General features: G+C 37.9%; 1 protein-coding gene across 2 annotated transcripts in view; it reads left to right on the top strand.

Moving 5' to 3' along the window:
* The window catches only part of LOC150109178 (vacuolar protein sorting-associated protein 37A-like), a 243999-nt gene that overhangs the window by 10593 nt on the left and 206082 nt on the right, over window positions 1-27324 (top strand). Inside the window, exon 2 of one of the 2 annotated variants that reach the window (XM_090405937.1) lies at window positions 24304-24378. In XM_090405937.1, the coding sequence (XP_090262063.1) occupies window positions 24304-24378 (75 nt within the window). Of the gene's footprint in view, window positions 1-24300; window positions 24379-27324 lie in introns of those variants that run through there. The other variant, XM_090405946.1, reaches the window with a different exon arrangement.

Here is a 27324-nt window from a genome sequence, read left to right as displayed (position 1 = left end):
TTTATGGTCTATCTCCAGCCCTTTTTAATTGGATCACAGGCTTCCTTTCTGGTTATTCATTGCATGCCATGATGATGGCTTCCACTCATCATATTTCTTTATCAGTGCTGGAATACTCCAGCATCTATACTCGCTGAAGTTAGCATGTTAGAGTAAACTGAAGTTTTACTCTTAACACAGTAGTTGGGAACAACTACCATGTTATTCATCATAATTTTTATGATTAGAATTCATTCATAATTTTTATGATGAATTCTGATCGCTGTGTAACCATGAAGGAAATTCCTGAATTGGTCATAGTCACTGACCTTGTGGTGACAAAAATCCTCATGTGTTTGGTCACTACCTAGAGATTTAACCTCATGGTCACTCTCACATCTGAAGTGAGATTTAGCACAACGTTTACAATAATATCTTCTGACGAGATGACAACATACAATATAAAACTGTCAATCTTGTGTACTCTCTGTTATATACTGCTGAGGTAGTTATCTCTGAGAAACTCAGATTCATTCTGTTTGACCCCCAGATACCATCTCTTCATTTTAGTCTTCATTTTAATCACAATCATTAATAGGGATCATTCTTTTTCTTATTTGCTAGGTTTATGTTATCTATACATTTCTGTGTCACTACTCTTCACATTCTCTGGCTTATTATTTCATTTTATTAACTTTCATTCATCTCCATCTAGCAGAGATGAATGCATTGATGATAGCAGAAAAGTTATGATAACATGGGCATAACTCCTCTGCTGTCATCAACAGTACCCTCACCATAGCTCACTTATTTCAATTTTCAGATGAATGAACTCTTTCAGTGCAACATTTTTGATTTCCTTACTTTTGAAACTCTTGAAATTCTTATCCATTTCCACTTCTCAGATTTAATATCTCCACATTTGACCCTTGGCTAATCTTCTCTATGACTATCTATCTCATAATATTCCTCTATTAAAATGTCATCCTTTTATCTCAGGCTATCTAGTTCCTTTGCTGCCTGATTATACCCACATTTGTTATTGCTTTCAACATTCAGCCTTCTCAAGCTGGGACTCCTTTTCATATTTCCTGCACATCTTGAATTCCTCCATTTTTTTCTCTCACACTACTCACTTTTCCATTCAGAAGCTCTCCACTTGCTCTCTCTCTCTCACTTTACTCTCCTATTCTTCATCAGATCTGATCTGATATTTTTTCATTCTTTGTTTTTTTTCACTTCAGTCATCACTTCCTTCACAAAACAGCCTTTTCAGTTGACTAACACCAAATCCATTCCAATGCAGGTCATCACATTTATAGAATTCTGTTGATCCCTGAAATTCATTCCACATCCATTCTCAAACTGCATGCCTTTCCTCTCGCATATCTCGGTTGACATATTGTCCATGATCTTTGCTCACTGTCTCAACTTGTCACTGTCATACTTGAGCAACACACTGACTACATTTCCTACCATGCTATTATTATCATCAGTGACCTCCTGATATTCATTTTTACAAATTATCCCTTGGCCCAACCAAATCCCCCTTCTTGTTGAACACACTAGTTGTGGTGGAGAGAACCTCCCAGTTATGGTACTTGCCTTTTTTGTTCTTTCTTTTTCTTTGTTTTTCTTTCCATTTTCTTTGCTCTACCTTCTCTTGAGTGTGCTGTCTTCCAGATCACAATCACTGGGATCCAATGTCCTGCTTCTATGTTTGTCATGTGGTGTGACCCATGGACATCTGGAAAGGAGTATCTTGGTAGTCTTGCACTACTTTGGCATTTGCTTTGGCAAGATGGGCAGTCTTGGGTAGCCCAGCCAAAATCAATCAGCTAGCTGGCTTGCCTGCAAGGGTAATTGTTGTTGCAGTAAATCTCCTACTCCATGGTCCAGAGATGGGGTTTCATATCTTGCTGTGATGCTGGTATAGTGATCAGGGTAGCTCCGGCATTCCACTCCTGAGCACAGTCATTGCTTGCTGGTGAGTGGTTTCCATTTGTGGCTTCATGGTGGGTGAGGGACTGTGGCACCAAATAAAAAATCCCTTGAGCATTAATTCTTCACCCTCAAATTTTTCAGGGTTCTCACAAGGTCGTAATCTAGCAGTTATAGTGGATTCATCATTTGATAACAAGTAAGAAGCAAAAGACACGACACCCATATAAACATACTAATGTTTCTGATTATCCATATAGATGAAAAGCCAATAGGAAAATGTCACCCTTCTTTATTCAGAAGGGTTTAGGACTGGCAGGATCTCTCAAAACAGTTCAGAACATATAGTCTGGTGATATAATTTGGGGAAACTTATCAGCAGCACTCAGAAAAACTACTGAGAACATCATTACCTGGTGGAAATACCAATTATAGTAACATCTCAGAAGAGTTTTCTTCGAGAAGAGTGATATCAGAATGGGATCTCCTTTACATTTCAAATGAGGAAATATGTTCAGAGCTTAAACATCAAGGAGTGACAGGTATGAGTTGCAACCTGATACACAGAGATCGTCAACTGGTTTCAACCAGGAACATCATCCTTGCTTTTGATACACCTAAACCTCCATCATCTGAATTCTTTAAATAATGCTTTAAATGTCAGAAATATAGACATGCCCAAACTGCCTGCCGTGGCTCTGCTACCTTACCTGATGTGGTAGTAAAAGATTTATCATGCTTTGCAAAGAATTTGCAAAGCATGATAAATCTTGCTTTGCAAAGAATGCTAAATGTGTCGTCTGTCAGGGAGATCATCCAGCCTATTCCTGTGCATGTCAGAGGTGGAAGGATGAAAGAGAAATAAAAAAAAACCCATCAAAACAGAACAAAATATATCATGTTAGGATGCAAAGAGAAAGCTAGCCAGCACACCTATCCTGAAATCTTATGCTGACAAAGATTGTCAGTTAAGAAAATAACAATAGCAGCTAAAATCCATATGTCTATTCCACTATCTGATAATTTTCCCCATACCTGAAATTTATGATCATGAGTGCTTCTCTGTGGAGCGCATGAATTATACCACCAATGATCTCACTCCTGAAACAATTCCAGAAATAATCCCATTTCATGAGATCCCCCTTGTCAAGAAAATTATGGCAAGGATCTCGCCTCAAGATAACCATCAGACACACCCATATAAATGAATGGACACTTCTGTAAACTAAAACACTGAAATACTGAAATTATAAACACTGAAAGTAAACTAAATTTGCCAAATGATACCACCATATCAGATGATGCATTAAACGTTTTTCAGAATAAGATGTCAGTTCGTGTGGCGGGGGGGATGAGAGAGAATGCAGATGAAATGCACTTGCCAGTTTGCATGATTGCATACAGGTCGAGTCATTATTATGGGAGATTTCAACTATCAGAACATAGATTGGAAGGAGAAATTGTTACAGACAGGGAAGGAAATGGAATTTATACAGCTGGTGAGAGATAACCTGAGGCAACATGTAATGCAGGAGACTAGGTTCAAGAGTGCTGGGTCTGATCATTGCATCAGAGAACTTAACACTAACTGAACTAAGTATGTTACCTCTTCTTGGAGAAAGTGATCAAAGTAGTCTTGATTTCATGAATTCTGCATGTCTGGATGCAGAATTTTCTGTTAAGGGATATGTATGGAATTATAAAACAGGTGATTGAAGAAAACACTATCTGAATGTATACCTAGTGTCAGAAGGATTATTCAGGTAGGAGTTAGATGGATGACTTCATTAAGGTGGAGTTGCAGACAAAGAAAAAAAAAATTGTGGAGCGATTATAGAGAAAAATGTGATCAGCATGCCTATGAGTGGTATAAGGCACACACACACATGCATGAAGGATGACTGGTATGGTAAGGAAGGCTAAAGCTAATTATGAGGGAAAGCTAACTTATGAGGCCAAAAATGCTAAAGAGTTCTTTTTGCTATGTGGCAAGAAGGAGGAATGACTATGGAAGGATACGTCTGTGTGGTGACATTGCATTGCTAGATGTGACACTGACTGATAGGAGAATAGAGGTTGAAGAAATGGAGGTGCTTAAAATATTGCAGAACCTCAGTATGAACACAGCCATGGGAGTAGATGGCATATTAAGCCTCAGCACTGGGAAGGTGTCATTGGAGGAAAGAGGGCAAAATATCCTATTACATAAAGGACGCTCCAAGTCTGGAGTAGCAAATTATAGACCAATCAACATATCTGGAGTGATGGTTAGGGTATTCGAGAAATTATTTAAGAAAGCGGCAGTGGAGTTGGTGAGGGAAATGGCTACTCAGTGATATTGCTAGACTTTGCAATAGCATTTGGCAAAATTCCACTCTATTTTGCATAAAGTGGAGCAAATGGGAATGGATATGAATCTGGTGATTTGAATTAGAGGATGGTGGATGGACAGGTGTCAAAGAGTGGTTTATAGAGGAGTTGAGTCCATGAGAAGGCAAGTGACTAGTGGCATACCACAGGGCTCAGTATTTGGCTTTGTTTGTGTAATTTGTATATCAGTGATATGGGAAATGATTTGACAGGGAATATTCATTTGTTTTCTGATGATGCTGAACTGGGAAGATAAATGAAGGTGATGCATAGATTCTGCAAGAAGATTTAAACACACTAGCAGTATGGGCCAAGGTAAATGGCTGTAAGTTTAATGTGGCCAAGTGTAAGGCCATGTACACTTCGGGAAGAGATCAGAAGCTGTGTAACTATATTGATGGAACTAAACTGCAGGGAAGTGAAGAGGCCAGGGATTGGATGTGATTGTGGACAGGAAGTTGAAGTTTAGAGGGTATATTGCAATGGTAACCGAAACAGCACATAAAATTATGTGGTTCACTAACTAACAAGCAGAGATAGAGGGGTTATTGTTTCCCTATAATAAGGCTACATCTGGACTGCCGTGTGTAGATCTGGACTTGTGGATTCTGTGGAGGATGAATAGGTTGTGGAGAGGATCCAGAAATGAGTGACAAAAACTGTAGACAGTCTGTGGAATGCTCCCTATGAGAATAGATTGACAGACTGTATTCTTCAAAAATTAGGATAGCTGTAAAAGAAGAGACACAATAGAAACGTTTAATTTATTAATGGGATTTTATAGAATCGACATTGAAGGCTTCCCGCCACTACATGGCAAGAAGGGAGAGAACAAGAGGTCATCAGTCGAAGTTGGATAAGAGTGTGGTTAGCAAGGGTGTTAGGACTACATTTTTTGCTTGAAGGGTGTGAATTGGTGGAATGTGTTGAAAGAGGTGGTTGTGGATGCTTACAATCTGCTCCTCTCTCCTTAAACTCATTCATGGATGAGTTTAAGGACAGGTATGATAGGTATTATGTGAATGATGGCTAGCGTATGAATAATGGAGCGCCCATGATGAGTCTTCTGACTCCATATAAGCCTGACAAAGGTAAGCCGTTAGTGTCTTGGAAATTTTTACAGCGGAACTTGTGGGTTTCACCAAAAAAATATTGATAATATCAAGGTTCTACTGCAGAAACGCAAACCCCTTTCTGTTTCTATCTGCAGGAAACATTTAAAACCCAATTGAGCACTTAACCCTAAGGCATATCACTGTTCTTCATAGGGACAGAACTGGAGATGGTCTTGATCATGTTAGAGTTGCTCTCCTGGTGGACAATCATACTTCCTTTCAGGATGTTCAGCTTAATGCTGTTCTGGAAGCAGTAGCAATTCACTGCTATGTAGGATTTCTTATTACACTATGTTTAATAACGGATTGTGAATTAGATGGAATTGCACTTGATAATTAATTGCACTTTGTCACATTGATTGGAGTGAGGAGAGGACACATGGGAGGAAGGGATTGGATTTTATGCGGTTATTAAGGGATAACTATATGCGACAGCATGTAATGGAAAATACTAGGGGTCAGAGAGTGCTTGACCTAGTAATTGCATCTGAGGATTTGGCTAACAAATATGACCGCATTGCCACCAATTGGTGAGAGTGATCATAGGGTCTTGACTTGGGAGGTGGCTAAAGGTGTGGAATTTACAATTAAGACAGGGTACATGTGGAATTATCGGGCTGGTAAGTATGATAAGCTTAGGAGTTTGATTGGTTCAGTGCCATGGCATGTACAACTGCAAGGGCTAGAAGTTCATAGTGCATGGGAGGCAGTTAAGAAGTGTTTGCATGAAGCAGTGACTGACTGTATACCTAGACTCCGAATAATAAATCAAGTAGGAGTTAAATGGATGAATAAAACCATAAAGCTTGAGCTGCAAAAAAAGAAACAACTATGGAGGGAATTTAAGGAGAAAGGTGACCGGCAGTCACATGAACGATATAAAGCGCAGGCCAGAAGGGTAACGAGTGTGGTAAGAAAAGCAGAAAAGGATTACGAAAGAACATTGGCCATGCAAGCTAAAGAGAATTCTAAACAGTTTTTTCGATATGTTGCAAATAAAAGAAAAAATGTATATGGCAGAATGATTTTAAAGAATGCCGATGGTAGGAAGGTAACTGAATCAGTTGATATAGTTGAGTTACTGAGTGCGCACTTTGCAAGAATATATCATCCAGGTGGTGACATTGCAGAAACGAATGAACCAGTAGATTATATGGGAATTGTGGTTAATGAAGTGGAGGTGAGTAGTCTATTGCATAACCTCAATGTCAATACATCTGCGGGATTGGATGGTATACCAGCTCGTGTCATATGTGAAGCGACTAAAGAATTGTCAGTTCCCTTGACCATTTTGTTTAATTTGAGTCCCGGGTCTGGGTTAGTTCTGAGGGGGTGGAAAGAGGGGAAAATAGTTCCACTGCAGAAAGGAGGTTCCAAGACTGCTGTTGTAAATTACCAACCGATGAGCATATCAGGAATCGTTGTCAAGGTCTTGTAGAAATTAGTGAAGAAAAGAATACAGGATTGGATAGATGAAAATGGGATATTGTATGGGAGACAACATGGTTTTGTGAAGGATAGATCTTGCCTCAGTAACTTGCTCACGTTTTATGACACAGTGATGGCTGAACTGGATAAGGGTAATGGGTTGACAGTGATTCTACTGAACCTTGCCAAGGCCTTTGACAGGATACCATATGGAACTCTAATCAGTAAACTGGAGCAGATGGGGATGGATATAGGGTTGGTGAGATGGATAGGAGGGTGGTTGATGGAGAGATACCAGAGAGTGGTTTATTCAGGAGTTGAGTCCAAAAGACAGCTTGTGACTAGTGGTGTGCCACAGGGCTCTGTTCTTGGACCACTACTTTTCAATTTGTTCATCAGTGATATAGGAAAGGATCTGAGAGGAAGTGTTCACTTGTTTGCTGATGATGATGCAAAGTTGGGTAGAGCAATTGTGAGTGCACAGGATGATTTGGATAGTTTGGAGGACTGGGCTAGGGAAAATGGGTGTCAATTTAATGTGGCAAAGTGTAAGGTTATGCATTTTGGGGTGAAAAGAATAGCAGCAGTATATCACATTGGTGGAACTGTACTCCAGGAGTTTGATGAGGCCAGGAATTTGGGAGTGTTGGTGGATAGGGAATTGAAGTTTAGGAGCACATTGCAGAAGTGGCTAAATCAGCTCATCAAATCACTTGGCATCTGAAAAATACTTTAACAAGCAGAGACAAACAAGTTATTGTTCCTCTGTATCGAGCCTTGATAAGACCCCATGTAGACTACTGTGCCCAGATATGGGCGCCAGGGTTTCTTCTTGATGGGGAGGAGGTGGAGAGGATCCAGAGATGAGCGATCAAGATTATAGCAGGTCTGTGGAATGACCCTTATCAGAATAGGTTGAAGATTTGTGGGTTTCAAAAATTGGTCGATAGACGGAAAAGGGGTGATATGATTGAGACATTCAAATTACTGAAGGGTTTCTATAAGATTAATGCAGAAGATATTTTTGAGAATAGGACTGGTGATGTGAGGACTAGGGGCCATACAATGTAGCTGGGCAAGAATGTGGTTAGCAGGGATGTTAGAGCTAGGTTTTTTACTTGGATAGTGGTGAACGAGTGGAATAAGCTGCCAGAGTCTGTTGTGGGTGCTACGACCGTGAATGAGTTCAAGGCAAGGTATGATCGATACTGTGTGAATGTCGAATAGTTGCTCTTGACATGATGTTAGGGCCTCCCTCGATGAGTCTGTTGACTCCTTGGAGTTGCCCGGAATAATAATAATCTTATATTGCAACTGCTTTATCCCATACTTCTCATGGGTGACTTTAATGGACACAGCATTTTCTGAAGATAGTGCCAACATGTGTGAACCGCATCAAGGGGCTGATGCAGTTAAAGAAGCAAGCCCAGCAGGTGGAGAGGATGTTGCGAGTGGGAACACTGAATGTTGGAAGCATGACTGGAAGGTGAAGAGTGGTAGTAGACATGAAGAGGAAGAGGAAGTTGGACATTTTATGTGTGCAGGAGACAAGGTGGAAAAGGCAAAGGAACTGGGAGATGGATATAAACTGTTCTATTCTGGAGCGAATAAAGAGGGAAGAAATGGTGTCGGAATTGTGGTGTGTGGCAGAATGCAGGGCGAAGTACTGGAAGTGGGTAGAAAGAACGACAGGATCATGCAAATGAAATTGGGTCTTGGAGAAGAGCGGGTAGTCGTATTATGTGTATATGCCCTGAAAGTTGGCTGTACAGTAGAGGAGAAAGATGAGTTCTGGAATGTGTTAGATGAAGAAATGAGGGAACTGGAAGAAAACGAGATGGTGATTGTTGGAAGAGACTTGAATGGACACATATAGAGACAGAATTGAGACTGTGAAAGGGTGCATGGTGGCCACAGAGTGGGAATGATGAACCAGAAAAGAGAAGGGATTGTGGAATTTGCAGTAGCGTTTGATCTGGAAATTGTGAACTCATTTTTCTACAAGAAGGAAGAACATTTGATAACATTTAGAAGTGGTAACAACAGTTCACAAATTGATTACATTTTGACTAGAAGAAAACATCTTAAGGTTGTGACAAATTGTAAAGTAATTCCAACAGATCAAGTAGCACAGCAACACTGATTGCTGTGTGCAGACTTTAAAATAAGATCGAAGATAAGAACCTCTGGATGCCATGGGATGAAGACAATTAAGTGGTTTCGCTTAAAAGAAGAGAGTGTGAGGAATCGTTTAAGGGAGAGTGTGTTAGAGAGGATTTCGGATGGACTGGAAAGTGTATAAGATTGGTGGAAACATAATTCAAAAGTAATCTTGAGCTGTGCAATCAAGGTGCTTTGTGAGACGCTGGAAAGATTAGAGAGCAGGAGGAATGGTTGGTGGTGGAATAATAATGTACAAGTGGCAGTGACAGCTAAGAGGAAGGCAAAGCAGAAGTGGGATGAGTCAATAGTGGAATAGGATAGAGAGGTGTACAGAGAGAGAAAGCAAGAAGCCAAGAGAGTTGTGGCACAGGCAAAGGCCATGGCATATCAATATCTGTATGATCAATTAGAAACAAAGGAAGGACAGAGAAAAATTTACCAACTAGTGAAATGTAGAAATAAAGCAGCAAAGGACATCTTACATGTGAGGCAGGTCAAAGATGCTCAAGGAAGAGTATTATGGAGGGATGTGGACATAAGAAACAGATGGAGAATATACTTTGAGGGACTTTTGAATGAGGAAAATGCAAGGACTCACAGAGAAGATGGGCAGCCTTATGAGGGAATGGCGCAGAACATCAGTAGAGTGGAAGTGATGGAGGCCATGAAGAGGATGAGGAATGGAAAATCGGTGGGCTCGACAGGATTCCAGTGGAGGCATGGAAGGCACTGGGGGAAGAGGGAATTGACCTGCTGTGGGACCTGTTCATGAAAGTTTGCCAACAGGAAAATATACCCGAGGAATGGACGGAGAGTACTCCTGTCCCCATCTACAAGGGTAAAGGGGATGCACAAGACTGTAAGAATTACAGAGGAGTAAAATTGATGTCCCACACAATGAAAATCCTAAAAAGGGTTCTTGATCGAAGATTGAGGAAGGTGGTGGAGATTGCAAAGGAACAATTTGGCTTCATGGCTGGTAGATCAACAACAGATGCTATCTTTGGGTTATGGCAGATGATGAAAAAGTTTCGAGATAAACAACGGGAGCTATATCTGGCATTTATTGATCTGGAGAAAGCATACGATAGAGTGCCAAGGCAAGAGGTCTGGAGGTGTCTGAGGGAGAAGAAGGTACCGGAGAAATATGTCAGGTTGGTGCGGGAGATGTACAGAAATGTGAAGACAAGAGTTCGGACCTGTCTGGGACAGACAGAAAGTTTTCAAGTAACAGTTGCCTTGCATCAAGGGTCAGCATTAAGTCCGTTTCTTTCTAACATTGTGATGGAGGTGGTGACGGAGGAGGTGAGAGAAGATGCGCCTTGGACAATGTTGTAAGCAGAGGACATCTTGCTGTGTGCAGATTCAAGAGAAGAAGTGGGAACTAAACTGGAAAGATGGAGAAAAGTACTGGAAGATAGAGGTATGAGACTGAGCAGAAGTAAGACAGAGTATATGTGTTGCACAGTGGGCGGCAGCCAGGAGACAGATCTGGAGCTGGAAGGAAATGTCATCAGGAAGGTGAGGGACTTTAGATACTTAGGTTCAGCAGTGGAAGAAGATGGAGGGGCTGAGAAGGAAGTGGGATGCAGGATACAAGCTTATTGGAGGAACTGGATGGAGATGGCTGGAGTGTTGTGCAATAAGAGGGTGCCGATCAATCTGAAAGGCAAAATCTATAGGCATGTAGTGAGACCAGCTATGACATATGCTATAGAAACTGTGGCCCTGAGGAAAAATAACATCAGCAAGATGGAAGTAGCAGAGATGAGAATGCTTAGGTGGGTGTGTGGTGTGACCAGATAGAATCGTCTGAGAAATGACTATGCGAGGGGAACAGTGAAAGTTACCAACTTAGGAGCGAAGATACAGGAGGCAAATTTGAGATGGTTTGGTCATGTGATGAGGAGGGAAGACGAATATGTGGGAAGAAGGGTCATGCAGATGGATGTGCAAGGAAGGAGGAAGTGTGGGCAGCCAAAGAAAAGATGGAGAGAGCTGGTAGAGAGGACTTGAGGATGAAGAACTTGGATGTGGTTACAGCCCAAGACAGGAGGATGTGGAGGAGACTCATCATCAGTAGTGACCCCACTTAAGTGGGAGAAGCTGCAGAAGAAGAAGTGCCAACATACATGAATGAGGTTGTATCATTGAGCGAATGCACAACAATCATGACCTTTCTCTTAATAGAATCAACATCTTTCATATATATCTACCCTGCTCTTATTCTGCAATAGATCTTACAATCTACTCCCTTGCCATTTTTCCACTGCTCACGTGAAATGGTGAATAGAACATCTATGGAAGTGATAATTTTCCTGTTATTTACACTGTTTTCACAGGAACCATATTCTCCTACATGGATGCCCATGTGGAAAATGGATCAGGCTGACTGCAATACTTTTTCCCATCTTGCAAAATTTAATGTTGAAACAGTTAGTTATAAACACCTATCAGTGAAGTATATCATAGATTGTATTGACCAGGTAGCAGCAACAACTATAGTTCCTAAAACATCACTTGATTTTCACTCTATTCAAAGCCGTGAAACAGTGTACCAATGTACCAAGCCGCTAAAAAAAAGATCAAGCCACTGAATGAAATCTAATGGCTTTTAAACATACTTGGACCAAAGCATATTATGTGAGCAGTTAGAGTCAAAAACAATCTTGTATCCAATTTACCATTGATTAATTAAACAATCAGTATGAAATTGTATAGGTTAAAATCCAGAAAATGAATCATCATGCATCTTTTGTCTACCTTGGAATATAATGGTTGTGTTGTTGTTGCTGATCCCAGAGCTATTGTAGACACGTTGGGAGAAAATTTTGTTAGAATTTGTCAGGATATTTGGTGATCTTCGTGAATTCATAATGCTGAGGAAAGATAAGTAATTTTTTCAAAATTTTGTAAATGATACTGTGTTAATTTATTGTATTTATTTATTTATTTATTTTTTTTGCGAGTGTATGAGATAGACTGAGTTGTAAGTAAAACATATATTTCCTTAGCAGAACTATAGCAGCTAAAATGTCTTTGTTGAGCAAGCTAAATTTGCATGATTTTGTCCATTGTAAAATTTGTAAGATGTACTTGTCATGAAAGTTGAAAGATTTGTGGAAGGGGAGCAAAACTGTTGAGCGAGTGTGTAATAAATGTTTTGAGAGTGAATGCAGAGAGAACAAATTACTTGATAATAGAGTATTGATAGTAGACCAGAAAATGTAAATGTCGGTGATAATACTAAATGTGCAGTGGTCGAAGTTCAGGAGAACATAGAAGATATGAAGAAAGAAATAGTGTGCTTGCATGTAGTCCTTCACAGTACATAACGTGAGATTAAAGGACTGCAGAAACAGGAGGAGATCAGTAGAACTGAGAAAGGAAAAAAAAAAAAAAATCAAGAGGTCCAATGCCAGAAAGAAAATTGTAAGAATAAACTAGAGAAAAAGCATAATAGATATATAGATATATATATATATATTTTTTACAGTGATTCTGTGATAAGGGGAGTACAGCAATCCCTCGATTAGTATGCCTAATGCGTTCTTTAAAATAGTTGCATTAATCGAAAACGCACTAATCAAATACAATAATCTGTGGGAAAATGTATAATTCTGTTGTGTCCCAATTTATGATTATTATTCTATCTAGTGAAATTCTGTTTATCTATATTCAACTTTTATCTATGTACGAGATATCACCCAAAAATACAAATATTTAAGTTATTTCTCCCCTTAGTGTCCCTAATATTTATATTATACTGTGCCTTTTGGGACATTTAGTTTGAGATATAAAATACAAAAACAAGGAGCAATTATAAATATATGTCTGAGTGTGAAAATCACTATTGCAGTCGTGACACTTTACCTCGTAACTCATCTAAATATTCTCCCCTCCCGCGTGATTAGGTTCATACGTTTTCAAGTGGTGCATTGGGCAGCAATTTCAGACAACTGTATTATCAATGAACAAAAATTTATTAAACTCATTAGCATGTTACAATTCAAATTCTAATATATAAAACTCAATTCAATACTAAGAAAACATTTACAAAATAACATTAGCTAACCACAAGTAATTGGCTAAGATCCTATATGGGTATTGCGATCATGCCGCCATAACAAAATTCAACACATACATCAGATGTATAATCCCAGATCTAATTAACACTTTAGTTAACCCTATATTAGTCTGAATATGCTATATGCTGTAGCACATGGACATATGTGATCAATTCACTCTATTTAACTATCTAAAACTATGTAGATTAAACTATCCTTTCACAGTGCTAATACATAACTTTGACATTTAAAACCTTCCTACAAATTACAATATACATGCATAAATCTCAGGACATATGAATACCTATATAATTAATATTAACAAGCCTACTCTCATTATAATCAGTCATGTACTAAAGTCCTAGTATAACTTTCCCCAGTCTTGTCAACTGTTCAGTAATAGAACAATGATTACAATTATCTATGATTTCAATTAACGTGAGATTTTTACGGTACCTTTTTGACTTTGGTTTTCTATTTTGGCCTCTACCATTTTTCTGATTGTACTATCCTGGGATGAACTCCTCTATAATCTGTCACTCCTAAGTTCTTTTGGCATTAAACTGGGCTTTTGCGATCTTAACTTTTCGTACTTGAATTAAGGACACACTTAGAATCATCTACAATGGCTGTGAAGCTCACCAAGTGTGCACTGACTTCCTTATAGATTTCCTCTTTTCGTTGTTGTCACTGGATGATGAAACACATAGACAACACCTTCTTTCCTTTAGCTAAATGGCATTCCTCGTTTCTTATCATAGGAATATGGAATCGAAATCCCGCTCACTTTTGTTCCCTTGTTGTGTCGGACGGAGATTAACTCCAACCCCGCGACTCAGGAAAACCGCATGAAAAACCTATGCGAAAAGCTCGCGAAGAAACTATCTGGGAAAAAGCTTCTTGGGGGGGGGGAGGGCGTGGGTTCTAACCCTTTTATACCTTGACTCCTACGGCACCTTCTTTAATTTCTTTTCTCTGCCCCTTACTGGAGTCGACTTCACCAACCAATTAGGGTGGCATTTTTCTGCCAAACATCATGCGGTTGGTGAGCATGCGACGACGTCTCAATCCAGGAATTGACCCTGAGCGATAGTCATTTTGCTTTTGCTAGCCTCAAATTAATCTCCCCTTCCAAAATGTTCTAAGAATTTACTTAATATTTTAATCTCTCATTTCAAGTGTTAAAACTAGCCTCTCACGTATAATTTCTTATGACTAATCTTTTCTGTCTTACTTAACTAATATTTTCCATATCACAACTGTAATATATTCCTTCTTTTATTATTTAGTTCAACAAACACTTTTTTGTTATATATTTTACTTGGATGCAAAAATATTTTTCTTTCTTTAAATAATTTATGTATTAGCTCTTATACAGGGGTTTTATTTTATTTTCTCTTCATGTTACACCATGATAACTGAAAATTCCACATAGTGAAGGTATCAGGGTGTAACAATTCATTCCTCAGATTTCTTTTTTAATCCTTTATTTTTTTTTAATAAAAGAATTAGTTTGTTTCAGGGCCTAGTTAAAAGAAAACCATGAAGCTGAAAGACAATAAAACATATTCAGAATATAAATTTATTATTCTGCTTCTTAACAAAGAATTGAGCTAAGGTAGTTTGGCGGGCATTCTAAGGTAGTTTGGCAGGTGAAGAGAGAACCAGCAAATTTTACTGGTTCTCTCTTCACCAGGGTCAGTTTCTAAGATTGCTGCTTAAAAACTTTGATTGTACAAAACTATCTTCAAATTGTTTCTGCGAAACCTCTTTGGGCTTCTCAGTGATTAAATTTTCTTCATATTCTTCAGAATCACTCAACTTCTCAGAATGAGATTTAATTAACTTAGATTCATTTGAAAAGCCTCTAAAATCATTTGCACAGTGTGGAAGAATGTGCTTCCAAATGGCTTGCATATTGCTAGCAGTAATTTCATTCGACTTTGCAACTTTATAACCAGGCTGAGATTTATCTGATTTGGCTAGAAAAGTCTTGGAAGGCATTTGCTTCCAAAAAAAAAAGGTCGGTTTCATCGACATTAAATATTTGTTGATCACAATAGTCTCTTCCTCCTTACACTATTTTCTTCAAAATCTCTGGATATCTCCTTATCTGCACTTGTAGCTTCTCCTTTGATTAGAACATTATGTTGACTATTTCTCTTTTTGAAACGTTCAAATCACCCAGCACTAACGTGGAATTCTTCTTCTTTTCCATCATTGATAGCCCTTTCTTTCCAGGTTACAAAGAAACAATGCTTTTGATTTAATAAGGCCAGTGTTTGGCGGGATCCGCTTTTGGTTACAATCTTCGATCCATGTAAAAAAGAAGTCTCTCTAATTCAATCATTATAATACTTCGATTTCGAGTGCATGCATGATGAACTTGAAGCAGCCTTACCTTTCTCTTTGTATTCAGCAGTTGATTCACCCATTTTTGTGTTCTTGTCCTATCTCTGCTCTGAACTCAGCTTGTTCATTTTTCTTTATTATTTAAAGTTTTTCTTCCAATGAGATTACTTTTAGAATAATTTTCACACTTCTATTTTTTGCTCACTAATTCTTTTACTCATGATTAACCATGCTACCGGCCAGGATATATATATATACGTCCAAGTTATCATGGATGCGAAGCACATATTAAAATTGTAATACCATTGATATTACGTTGAAACATATGATGGATACGAAATGTATGAGGATGCGTATTTGATCCATAATGACCGGTAAGGTGGTTAAAGGTTAGGAAAATAATTTAAAATAAAAAAGTAAGGAAAACAATTGCATGTGATATGATCATAAAAATGCTATGTAATTATTAGATGACATAAATTTTGGTGGCCAATTTGGAACATAGTGTACATGAAAATAGTATAGTATGCCATTAAAATAACTTTGTAAAATGTTTCAAATAGGTTACTAAATTATTTCATCCTGGTGAGTGATTTTTTAAATAGTTAGCCATAAAAAATGTATCGATCGAAAATTTTTAAAATCTATAACATTTATTTTTAAGAAGAATATAGGCGCACTAATTGAATTTGGGTATCGAAAAAAAATGATGCACTAATCGAAAATGCACTATTCGGGGACACATTAATCGAGGGATTGCCGTACTTCATGAAAGTGCTACAAAATCTTGTTTCCCTGGTGTGAAAATAATAATGTTAGTAATGCTGTTAAAATGCAAAAAGGGAATGTAAAAGAATTGATTGTTTTGGCTGGAACAAATGACCTGAGTGGTAAGAAGTATTGTATGAGGGAGAATGTGAAAGAGTTATTGGAAGACATGATAAAAAAGAGTGAGAGAGGTTGAAGTTTGTAAGTCTGCTGTCCTGCTATGATAGAGGTGAATTGAAAAGGAAGGTGATGATAGCTAATGAATCTATACTCAGGTTGTGCAGAAGGAATGGACTTATTGCCTGAGATTGATGGACGAAAAGATTTGTACAATGCTGATGGACCATGTAAATGGATTTGGAGCGATGTCTAAAGAGCTTTATTCACTGAGAGTATGGAAGTGCAGTTAGGAAAACTAAAGAAATTAGGGTGGATGCAGACAAGTGTGTGTGAAAGCACCCATAATGCAAATGAGTGTGTGAATGAACAAAAAATGCAGAATCTAGTCTATCATGTGATGGAAGGGAACAGGATCTGAATAGCATCAGAAACTCTATAATTGCAGTAGCAACTCTACCTCTGATCTGGGAAAGTGACTATACAGTCTTGTCCTAGGAAGTTTCTCAACGTATTGATACCAAATTAATAATGGAAAAAATTCATGTACAAAGATTATTTAATAGTATAATTTTCGCCTGTGTGTCACAGGCATCTTCAGTACACTAATCTCAAATTAAACAATAACTGACAATTCCAAAAAGCACCACCTAAGTAGCTGGTGTAAGATAACTAAAAAGGTCAATAAATTTCCTAAAAAAAAAATTTAATACAATAAAAAGTTAGGAAAGATTAGCTGATTTGTAAAGTACTATCTCCCATAAAGGGTTAGACGTAAGCCGTCGGATCTGTTTAAGTTAGGAGAATGAAGTAGAGTTTCACATGTTTCTTATAAAGGCGTTCTATGAGAAACTGACTTTTGTGAAGAACTCTTGTCACCGTTACACCAAATAAGGTGCCACTTACGGATTTTTTTCATAACATAGACAGGGGTATTCGATCCTTATCCCAAAAAACAGCCAACAGATTGCGTTTTGAATGTGCACAAATTCTTTTTCATGCCAAGCCTCCTCATCCTAATCTTTCTTACTCTGAGTTTAAAGCATTGAAATCACTGAAGAATAACAATAATTTAATTATTACGAAAGTTGATAAGGGGAAGGCTGTAGTGATTCAAGATAGGAAGGAATATGAGAGAAAAATGTCTCTTTTACTTCGACTGTTTAACTTATAGGCCTCTTACATCGGATCCTACCCGGAGTCAATTGAAGATACTTAATTCTCTTATAGATAATGTATCTACATGGAATGAAGATCAAAAGAAAAAACGTAAAACCTTCTTCGGTCGTTTACCTAGATTGTATGGTCTTCCAAAAGTTCATAAACCAGGCATTCCGTTAAGACCAGTCGTAGATTGTATAGGTTGCGCCACTTACAAAATCTCAAAATTTTTATCAAATTTACTCTCCTCTTCAACTAGAAGAACTGATACTTAAACAGATCCGATGGCTTACGTCTATCTCCTTTATGGGAGATAGTACTTTACAAATCAGCTAATCTTTCCTAACTTTTTATTGTATTAATTTTTTATTTATTTATTTTTTTTTAGGAAATTTATTGACCTTTTTAGTTATCTTACACCAGCTACTTAGGTGGCGCTTTTTGGAATTGTCAGTTATTGAATACAGTAGTAGACCTGAACGGTATTATTATTATTACGGGCAACTCTAAGGAGTCCATAGACTCATCGAGGGAGGCCCTAACACCATGTCAAGAACAACTATTCGACATTCACACAGTATCTATCATACTTCGCCTTGAACTCATTTACAGTCATGGCACCCACAACAGACTCTGGCAGCTTATTCCACTCATTCACCAGTCTCCAAGTAAAAAAACCTAGCTCTAACACCCTTGCTAACCACACTCTTGCCCAGCTTCCATGGATGGTCCTAGTCCTCCCACCACCAGTCCTATTCTCAAAAATATCTTCTGAATTAATCTTATATAAACCCTTCAGTAATTTGAATGTCTCAATCATATCACCCCTTTTCTCCCTATCAACCAATTTCTGCAACCCACAAATCTTCAACCTGTTCTCATAAGGTTCATTCCATAGACCTGCTATCATCTTGGTCACTCATCTCTGGATCCTCTCCACCTCCTCCCCATCCATAAGAAATGTGCAGGTGAACTGGCAGTGCCTCTGATGAAGTTGTTTAATGTAAGTCTCAGCTTGGCGAGGTTCCAAGAGAGTGAAAAGAGGGTATAGTTCCATTACATAAAGGTGGCTTCGACACAGAAGTAGCAAATTACAGACCAATTAGTATCTCTGGAGTGGTGGTTAAAGTATTGGATAAGTAAAATTCAGAAATGGGTGGATAGGAATATGATACTCTACAAGGGGAAGCATGGCTTTGTAAAAGGTAGGTCCTACTTCAGTAATTTATTCACATTTTATAATAAGGTGACAGCAGAAATTTATAAAGGAAATTGCTACACCATGATACTGCTGGAATTTACACAGGCATTTTAACAGTACCGCATAGAAAACTATTAAATAAATTGAAGTAAATGTGAATGGATATTAGGCTGGTAGCATAGATAGGGGTGACCGATAGATAGACATCAGAGGACATTGTGTAACGGAGTGGAATGCTCCAAGGTTCTGTACTAGGACCACTACTATTTAATTTGTACATTAATGATATAGCAGAAGATTTGAAGGGGGGTGGATATTCAATTGTTTGCTGATGATGCAAAAATAGGAAGGACAGTAGTTGATAAACATCCTGTATGCGACTGGAATTTTTTCATGTAAAGAACCTCGAATTTTTTAAAACATCTTGTATCTTATAGGATGATTTAAATAAATTGTCAATGTGGGCAAAGGTCAATAGTTGTTAATTCAACGTTGTAAAATGTAAGAGAATGCTTTTCAGAATGAAAAGATTACACACTTCATCATTTCATATCACACTGATGGTACTAGTTTACAGGAAGTTGATGAGGCTAGGGGATCTGGGGATGATGGTGGATAAAGAATTGAAATGCAAAGGACATTGTAACAGTTGGCAAAATTGCTCAGAGGATTACTTGGATGCTGAAGAACATATTTACAAGTAAAGATAAGGAGGTTATTATCTCTCTTTATAAGGCTATGATTTAACCACATGCTGGCTACTGTGCACAGAGTTGGTCACCTGCATTTCTTGGGGATCAGGAAATAATTACCAGGCCATTTCTCCAGTATCTTAGATATTGGAGAAAATGGTTAATACCAAACATCTCTGTATTTAGAAAGCAATGAACTTCTCTCCAATATGGTTTTTGTCGACATTGTTTAAAAATTTGACCATTTGGTCCATTTAGAAAGACATATTACAGATGCATTCCTGAAATGAGAATATCTAGTTTCTTTGTGATCTTTGACATGGAAAAAGCTTATGACATGGCCTGGAGACAGCATATTAAAAGACTTCTCTAACCTGGGTCTCAGAGGGCACCTTTTAAAATCTTTCTATCTAGCCTAGTCTTCTGAGTTTGAACAGGAAGTATGCAATCTTGGCCATATCATCAAGAAGAGATATTCTTCAAGGCTCTTTCTTAAGTATGAAACTCTTTGTTTTCAAAGTTAATTCAATCACTAAACAACTTCCTCCCTCCCACTGTAGAGAATGCTGTGTATGTTGTTGATGTCATTATTTACTGTCACCCTTATAACATGAGTGCAGTGTAATAGAAAGACAATTTCAGCAATCAGTTGATGTCTTTTCATGTGCTCCTAGTAATCAGTTCAGGTTTTCAGCAGAAAAAAGTGTTTGTGAAAGTTCTTCTGAAAACACATTCTTCACCTAGATGCTAGTTAAGAATTAGATAAAATATTATTTTAATAGAAGCAAGTTCTTAAGACTCATCTTTGACAGACTAATTCTTTGCACACATTTGTCAACTTGGGGAAAAGTGCAGGAGAACATTGAAGTTCCTTTGCACTCTCTCCTTTACTGAATGGGGTGCTACAAGTATTCATTGCTTCCTCTTTATCATGCACTTTTTAACTATGGCATAGGCAAAGCAGAGAAGCCTGTGTTGGTTGGATCCTGTCCATTATCAGAATATGGATAACTACTGGTGCTTTTTGCACATTGCTCGTTCAAAGTCTTTATGTTGACGTGAACAAACCTACTCTGTCACTCACACTGCCCAACAGTTGTCTCTTGACTATGCCCTAAAAATAGTCTTGAGCATTCTACTTGGACTAGTATCTTTTCTCTGCTTTTGGGCAGCTTAGTGCCACACACCTCAAACTGCCACATGTCACTTTGGTATGGGTGTTAGAGATTATGCAAGCTATTGGCATGAATCTTGACAACATTATGTGACCCAAACATAACAGCATTTCTCTATTGAAGATTTGCACTCCATTATGCATCCTCTCACTGTGCCAACTAAGGAATTCTCACACTTCATCTGTCATGTGCAGTTATTTAATGTGCACAGAGAGGAACACTGATTTCCTTCCATCTCTACTAGTGGTTCAAGATATGAGAGACCTCAGTTGGCTGTGCTGCTGTATTTCCTAACTTTATCATATCTAATCAGATCTCACTTGATTGCAGCAATTATACATCTGAGTTTCATGCAATTCTGCTTTGCATATAAAAGAAAACCGCTACCAAAAGTTTGATTTGGTAGCGGTTTTGTACAAATGAGTCTGTACAAATCATATTTTCCAAATATGATTTGTACAGACTCATTGAGTTGTTAACAGGCCATCTCATTTCCTGTGTATCATCCATATCCAGTGCCTTTGCAAGGTTCTGCAGCTGTCACAAATGTGAAGGTCCTTAATTTTGATATTCAGCTGTGTTGGATTTCTAGTCACATTAGAATTAAGAGAAATGAGACTATGGATGCAGCTGCTAGATCAGCTCATACATTTTTCAGGTACTGTTTGTTAGTCCTATATACAGACTATAAGCAGTTTATCAGAGATCAAAGTTAATTAACCCACTGGCATTCATCATGACAGGAAGCACTGACAAATAAATTGCATGAGATTAAGCCTGAAATTAAGCATTGTATTTGCCAGCATAGAAACAGAAGAGAGGAAGTTGTTCTTGCTAGGCTCTGTGTAGGTCATGGTTATCTTACACATTAATATTTATTGAGAGCTGATGACCCACTTATGTGCAAAGAATGCCATACATCTTACCATTCATCATGTCCTGATGGAGCTCCAGCACTACTCAAGAAAGGAATGAATTTTTTACTTCTATGACTGAGCCATATACACTCCGGCTTGGACAAACTGCATGAAGTTTTTAACTTTTTAAAAAGAATTAATGTTGATACTGGTTTTCTTATCTTTATTGTTTAAAGGTTGCATTTTGTACATAACATGATATTTGCTAATTATTCTCTTTATTACTGTTTATTATTACCTTGAGTACTGCTTCAACTTTTGGTTTGGTGCACTATATATGACCTTTGCTATCCTTGCACCAATAAACCTCTAACCAATCAACCCAACCAAATCATTTGTTCCCACTACTGTTGCTCACTTACTCCTTCATATTTCATGGACAGTGCTCTGTTGATTTGGCCACTATTATTCCTCCAAAATCATTAGAACAAGAGCCACTGCTAACTAACGCTCTTTTACAGTCCATTTTGAAACTCACCGAACCAGCTTCACTGCATCCTCTATCATTCCGTCTACTTCTTTTCTTTGGAACAGTCTTCCCCACTCCGCCTTCTCCAAAGAATACAACTTTCAGCTGTTCAAATAAAATGTGAATAGATTCTGCCTTTCTTCTTCTCCTCTTGCCCACACACACTAAACTAATGTGCTATAGGTTCTGTGGCCTTTCGTTTGCAGATCAGATGTTAAAAAAAAAAAAAAAATGCATATTCAAAGCTTAAATTTCCTTCCTCATTCTTTCCTTCTGAATAGCAAATTTGTGCACCTTCTCATTCACCACACCTCTTATAATAATGGAATCCCCATACAATGCCACTTTTGAATCATTCATTACGTTCACTGTCTTTCATTCAATTCTTCTACATTCTTCTTCCATTCATTTTTCAGATTTTGCTCTGCACATGCTTCGTTTCATTTTTGCTAACTCGGCTGTTACGTCTCATGTTACTTTCTTACTGTTTGTGGACAGGTTGTTTAGAATTATGGCCAACGTAACAAGCTATGTGGGCAATATATTAGTCTTTTAATTGCATGTTTCTTCTGGTCAGGTTGCTTATTTTTCAGGATGAAAAACCTGTGTTTTTAAGAGAGAAAGACCCTTGTTATCTCTGTATCAAACTGGTTCTCATTCAGAAAATGTTATAAAGATTCTTTGCATCCTAGACAGGATTGAAACCTATGTCTTTCCAGCTAAAGGCCATTGTTAATACTAGTTGAGCTATGGCGCCTCTTCAATGGACAGGTATGGCATTGCATCTGAGAGTGACAATTCTTGGACTGGTTATAGACTCAGGACACCATGTTTATGAATGCCTACCAGGAACGTATCAGAAATAAGAAATAAATTGTCGCATTGATAGAGTTCATTTATCCAGACAGCATTGGAAAGTGAGCTGCAGTTGGATGAAGATGATGATATATTGACACACAGACAGAGAGAGAGAGAGGGATACAAAATGGAAACACGGTGGAAAGATATTGCAGTAGTTTTGAGGCAGTATGGTGTAAGGTGAGTACAATGAAATACTTGTGGATGTTGCTAAACCTAGGAATGTGGAGGCAAATTGGTCTAGCAGATATAAGGGTGATCATTATGATGATTTTTAATTATGGTAATATAAATTGAAATGAAGATTGCAACTGGGGACACACAGAATGAATTTTTAGTTTTTGAAGAGCATTCGCTTCATGTAATATGTAGCATAAGGTGCACGAGTGTCAAAAGTCTGATTTGATTATCTCTTTAGAAGATATTATTGTTATTGTAGCATTGAATCTCCTTTCAGTTATCAAGTGTGGTGATGAGATAGCAGCTGTATGAGGGGGGGGGGGTTCTGTAAAGAAATGTGAAGATTTATGTGGGTAGCAGTTTATTGTGATAACTTTAATTTATTTCGTATGGGTTCTTCCCTTTCTTTTCCCATCCTAAGGAACAGGGGGAGTCTTCCTAATGAGGAATTAAGTATGCATCTTATGACTGTAGATCCGTGTGTGTGTGTTCATGGGGCCGGTTTATCTGTTCTGAGGGACAAAAACCCCGAGTTTCCAGGCAAAAAAATACCTCTACCTCTGAATGAGACTGGCTAACTCACCTTTATTGAAATAGACCAGAAAGGTTTCTCATGAACAGGAATCGAATCCAGGTCTTTCTGTCCAAAGGGCCTCATCTATACTGACTGAGCTGCTGAGGCTTTAATAACTAATATGAGGCAGTCGCAAAGTTATTCTGCAATCTAAATGGGTTTCTCAAAGTGAATTGCCTTGAACCTTCTGTTAATTATTTACTTGTGTGTGTGTTTAATTTTTATTTGTGTTCAGATATATATGTTTTGGTAATTTTTTTTTTAATTCAAAGATTGTAATTGTTATACAATGATAGCATATAATATATATTTTTTATTTGCATTAACCTTGTCTTATATAATCCATGCCATTTCATGATTCATCATCATATCTAGTGTGTTTTCTTGCCTAGATGGTGGATGTAGAGCATCTAAGAATTTCTTTTACAATGTCAGCATTTGGTGTCTTAGATTTTTAGCTGTTAAAATTTTATAATTATAGTCTTCTTTTTTTTTTTTTTTTTTTTAACTTTCATATTTAATATACGCTTGAACTGTAATACAAAATATGCATTAAGGATTTCAACATTCTTCAGATCCCTTTGACACGTTGGCTATTTAGAATATAGCTTTAAGCATGCTACTTGACAGAAGCAGTTATTGAGGTATTCCATAAGTGTTGGAGTCAAATTGATATTCTCAGGGGCATGCAATTGTAATTTTGCTGTTTACATTTAATTTATTCATTGCTTAGTAGTGTGTGTGTGTGTGTATAATGTTATTTGTTTGTTTTTCAGTGTAATTGAAGTTCAGAGAGATACAGATTACAGTATTAATTTTTTGGCAGCAGGTTTACCTTTGGCCTTAGAAATGTAAGTAAATATTACTCTTTTTTGAAAAATTAGTGTGAAAAATGGAAAAACAACAACATTACTTTCGTAAATTATATATTTAGTTTAATCCTTTATCCAAGTGTGAGCAAACCAAGTTTGTGCCTGAATTATCTTCAGGACTGAGCAACTCGTGGTAAAGGTGGACTGAGTTCACATCACTTTCTTTAGTATCCCATAATAATTAGCGCCTCCGTAGCGCAATTGGAAGAATAACGGTACGTTGCGCCCTTCGATTAGAAAAGGCCTAAGTTTGATTTCGTAATGACGGGAGGAATCTTTATATGGACTTTTTCAATTGAAGGTGAATTAGCCAATCTCATATGGAGGTAGCAGGATTTTTGATCCCCATACAGACAAATCAGCCCTTCAGAACATACGCAATTTACAGACAAAAAATACTAGCTGTGGTGGTTGTAGGCAGTAGATGCTGTTGATGTAAGCGATTGTTAGTAGAGGTTCTGTGTAGTAGTGGAGACGGAGAGTTGTACAGGTAGGCGTCCTCCCGCGATGAGTCTTTGGACTCCTTGGAGGTGTCACGAATAATAATAATAATGCAAAACACATCTCCTTGTGGACATGTATAATGCTATGCATTATGGGAAGGATCACTACCCAGACTGGTTTCAACCTTTATTGAAGTCTCTTCAGTGGGAGCCAGACCCAGAAGTGATACCAAGGTTGAAGCAGTGCAGTGATGTGAACTCAGTCCACCTTTGCCATGAGTTTCCCCAGTCCTGAAGATACTTCAGGCACAAATTTTGTTTGCTCACACTTGATTAAACTAAATATATAATTTGTAGTCTAACCTAGTGAAAAAAAACTTCCAACATCTTTCTAATCCAGAGTAATTTAATAATATGGTGTGACCTTTTGGCAACTGGCATATGGAAATATGAATTCTGCATTGTTTCAACTTTGGTATCACCTCTGGGTCTGGCTCCCACTGATGAAGAGACCTCAATAAAGGTCGAAACCGGTTGCTGTAGATATCGCATCGAAAGGAGATTCTACATCTTATTAAGGTGGCACCATAGCTGTTTGGTCTTCACACTATGGCTGTTGATTTCTTTCCTGGCAGTGTGTGTGTGAGAGTGAGTGAGCGAAAGCAAGTATCATTATCTCAACCATCATTTTCATCTGGGCTAATGCATTGACCTTAACAAAGGAGCATTCACAGTGATTAGGCTGAGTGGCTTGTGAGATTGGTCCACCAGTTATTGGTCTTAGCGATAAGAATCATGGATTGGCTAGTGGCGTAATAATGCCAATGTCAGAAGTAAATGCATCATTGCCATTTTATGATGAAGAGACCTCAATAAAGGTCGAAACCGGTTGCTGTAGATATCGCATCGAAAGGAGATTCTACATCTTATTAAGGTGGCACCATAGCTGTTTGGTCTTCACACTATGGCTGTTGATTTCTTTCCTGGCAGTGTGTGTGTGAGAGTGAGTGAGCGAAAGCAAGTATCATTATCTCAACCATCATTTTCATCTGGGCTAATGCATTGACCTTAACAAAGGAGCATTCACAGTGATTAGGCTGAGTGGCTTGTGAGATTGGTCCACCAGTTATTGGTCTTAGCGATAAGAATCATGGATTGGCTAGTGGCATAATAATGCCAATGTCAGAAGTAAATGCATCATTGCCATTTTTATAAGTATCACTCCAACAATGAAATTATTATATTTGACAAATTATATTTTTGTTTTCATCCATATTTTTTCCAAGTGTAAAGTAAACTTGTGAAATATTAATGGGTTAAGGTTTCTGTGTCTTGCTATATCTATGCTTTTGTATCTGACAAGTAACACAACTTTTTTCGCTAAGGAGGAAAGAAATATTAGCTTGTTGCAGTGTGTTCTAATTGTTTATGTGCAATGTCCTTCCAAGAAAAGTAATGGTGTGGAGAGTAGATTAATATTATTAAAACATTTTTAAGTAACATTAGTATCAGAAATGGAGATATTAGTGAATGAAGAAATGATATCAAAACTAACCACAATATCATTACCACTGAAAATTTAATTCTGCATTATAGATGAGAGCTTGGTCCACCTTTACCAAGAGTTGCCTCAGTCCTGAAGATACTTCAGGTATTTCTGAAGGTTATAGCTGCAAATTCAGACTAACTGAAGTCTTGTTGAGTGGTACCTGCTTTCTACTCAAAATCGTCAGTCATACAAATAGCTTGTAGCAATTTGTATGACTGACGATTTTGAGTAGAAAGCAGGTACACATTTAAATTTTCGAATCATGTGCTTAGGGGTCACTTGTACCACTCAACAAGATAAATGGCTGCACTAAGCAAATTGTGTTTGAAGGAAGCTCTTTTTGTGAAGGAATAAAGTTGCAAACTTGGCTGTCTTGTAATGTCTCTAAGTCATCACTAGATGATTTCAAGCAGAAAATAATTATTAGAAAGCTTTCAGAAGGCTGCAGAATTACTGATATTGCCAGAGAGTTTGGAATCTCACATAATATTGTATCCAGGCTCTAGGCAGCATTTCAAACCAATGGAATGTGTTCCAGATGTTTGCTAAGAGGTTGCTGTCACTCTACCATGCACCATGAAGACAGAATTTGGTTATAACAGCAAAACATAATCAACCCACCATGCAGGTCAGCTTATATGTCAGCTCCATTCAAGTACAAGTACACGGATATCTCGGCAAACTGGGGAAAGATGTCTGTGACAATTAAGCTGTAGTCTTGCATCCCTTTATCAACATGTCATTGTAGGGCATGTTTTCAGTGCCCTACGATGACATGTATGCAACAACATGTATCCATAAAAATTCGACAAGATGCCAATGGGCTAATGTACTCTTTACAGATGAGAGTTGTTTTAGTCTTCCTTTCTTTTCTAGGTGACACTTGATTTGGCATGAAAGTGATGCTGCTTACCATCGTGAGAATGCTCTTGA

This window comes from Typopeltis vanoorti, chromosome 2 (assembly GCF_054136105.1).
Source record: "Typopeltis vanoorti isolate ZY-2024b chromosome 2, IOZ_Tvanoo_1.0, whole genome shotgun sequence".
Taxonomy (NCBI): Eukaryota; Metazoa; Arthropoda; class Arachnida; order Uropygi; family Thelyphonidae; genus Typopeltis; species Typopeltis vanoorti.
Note: the sequence above shows the minus strand (reverse complement) of the source record. Positions and strands in the feature narration are given on the sequence as shown.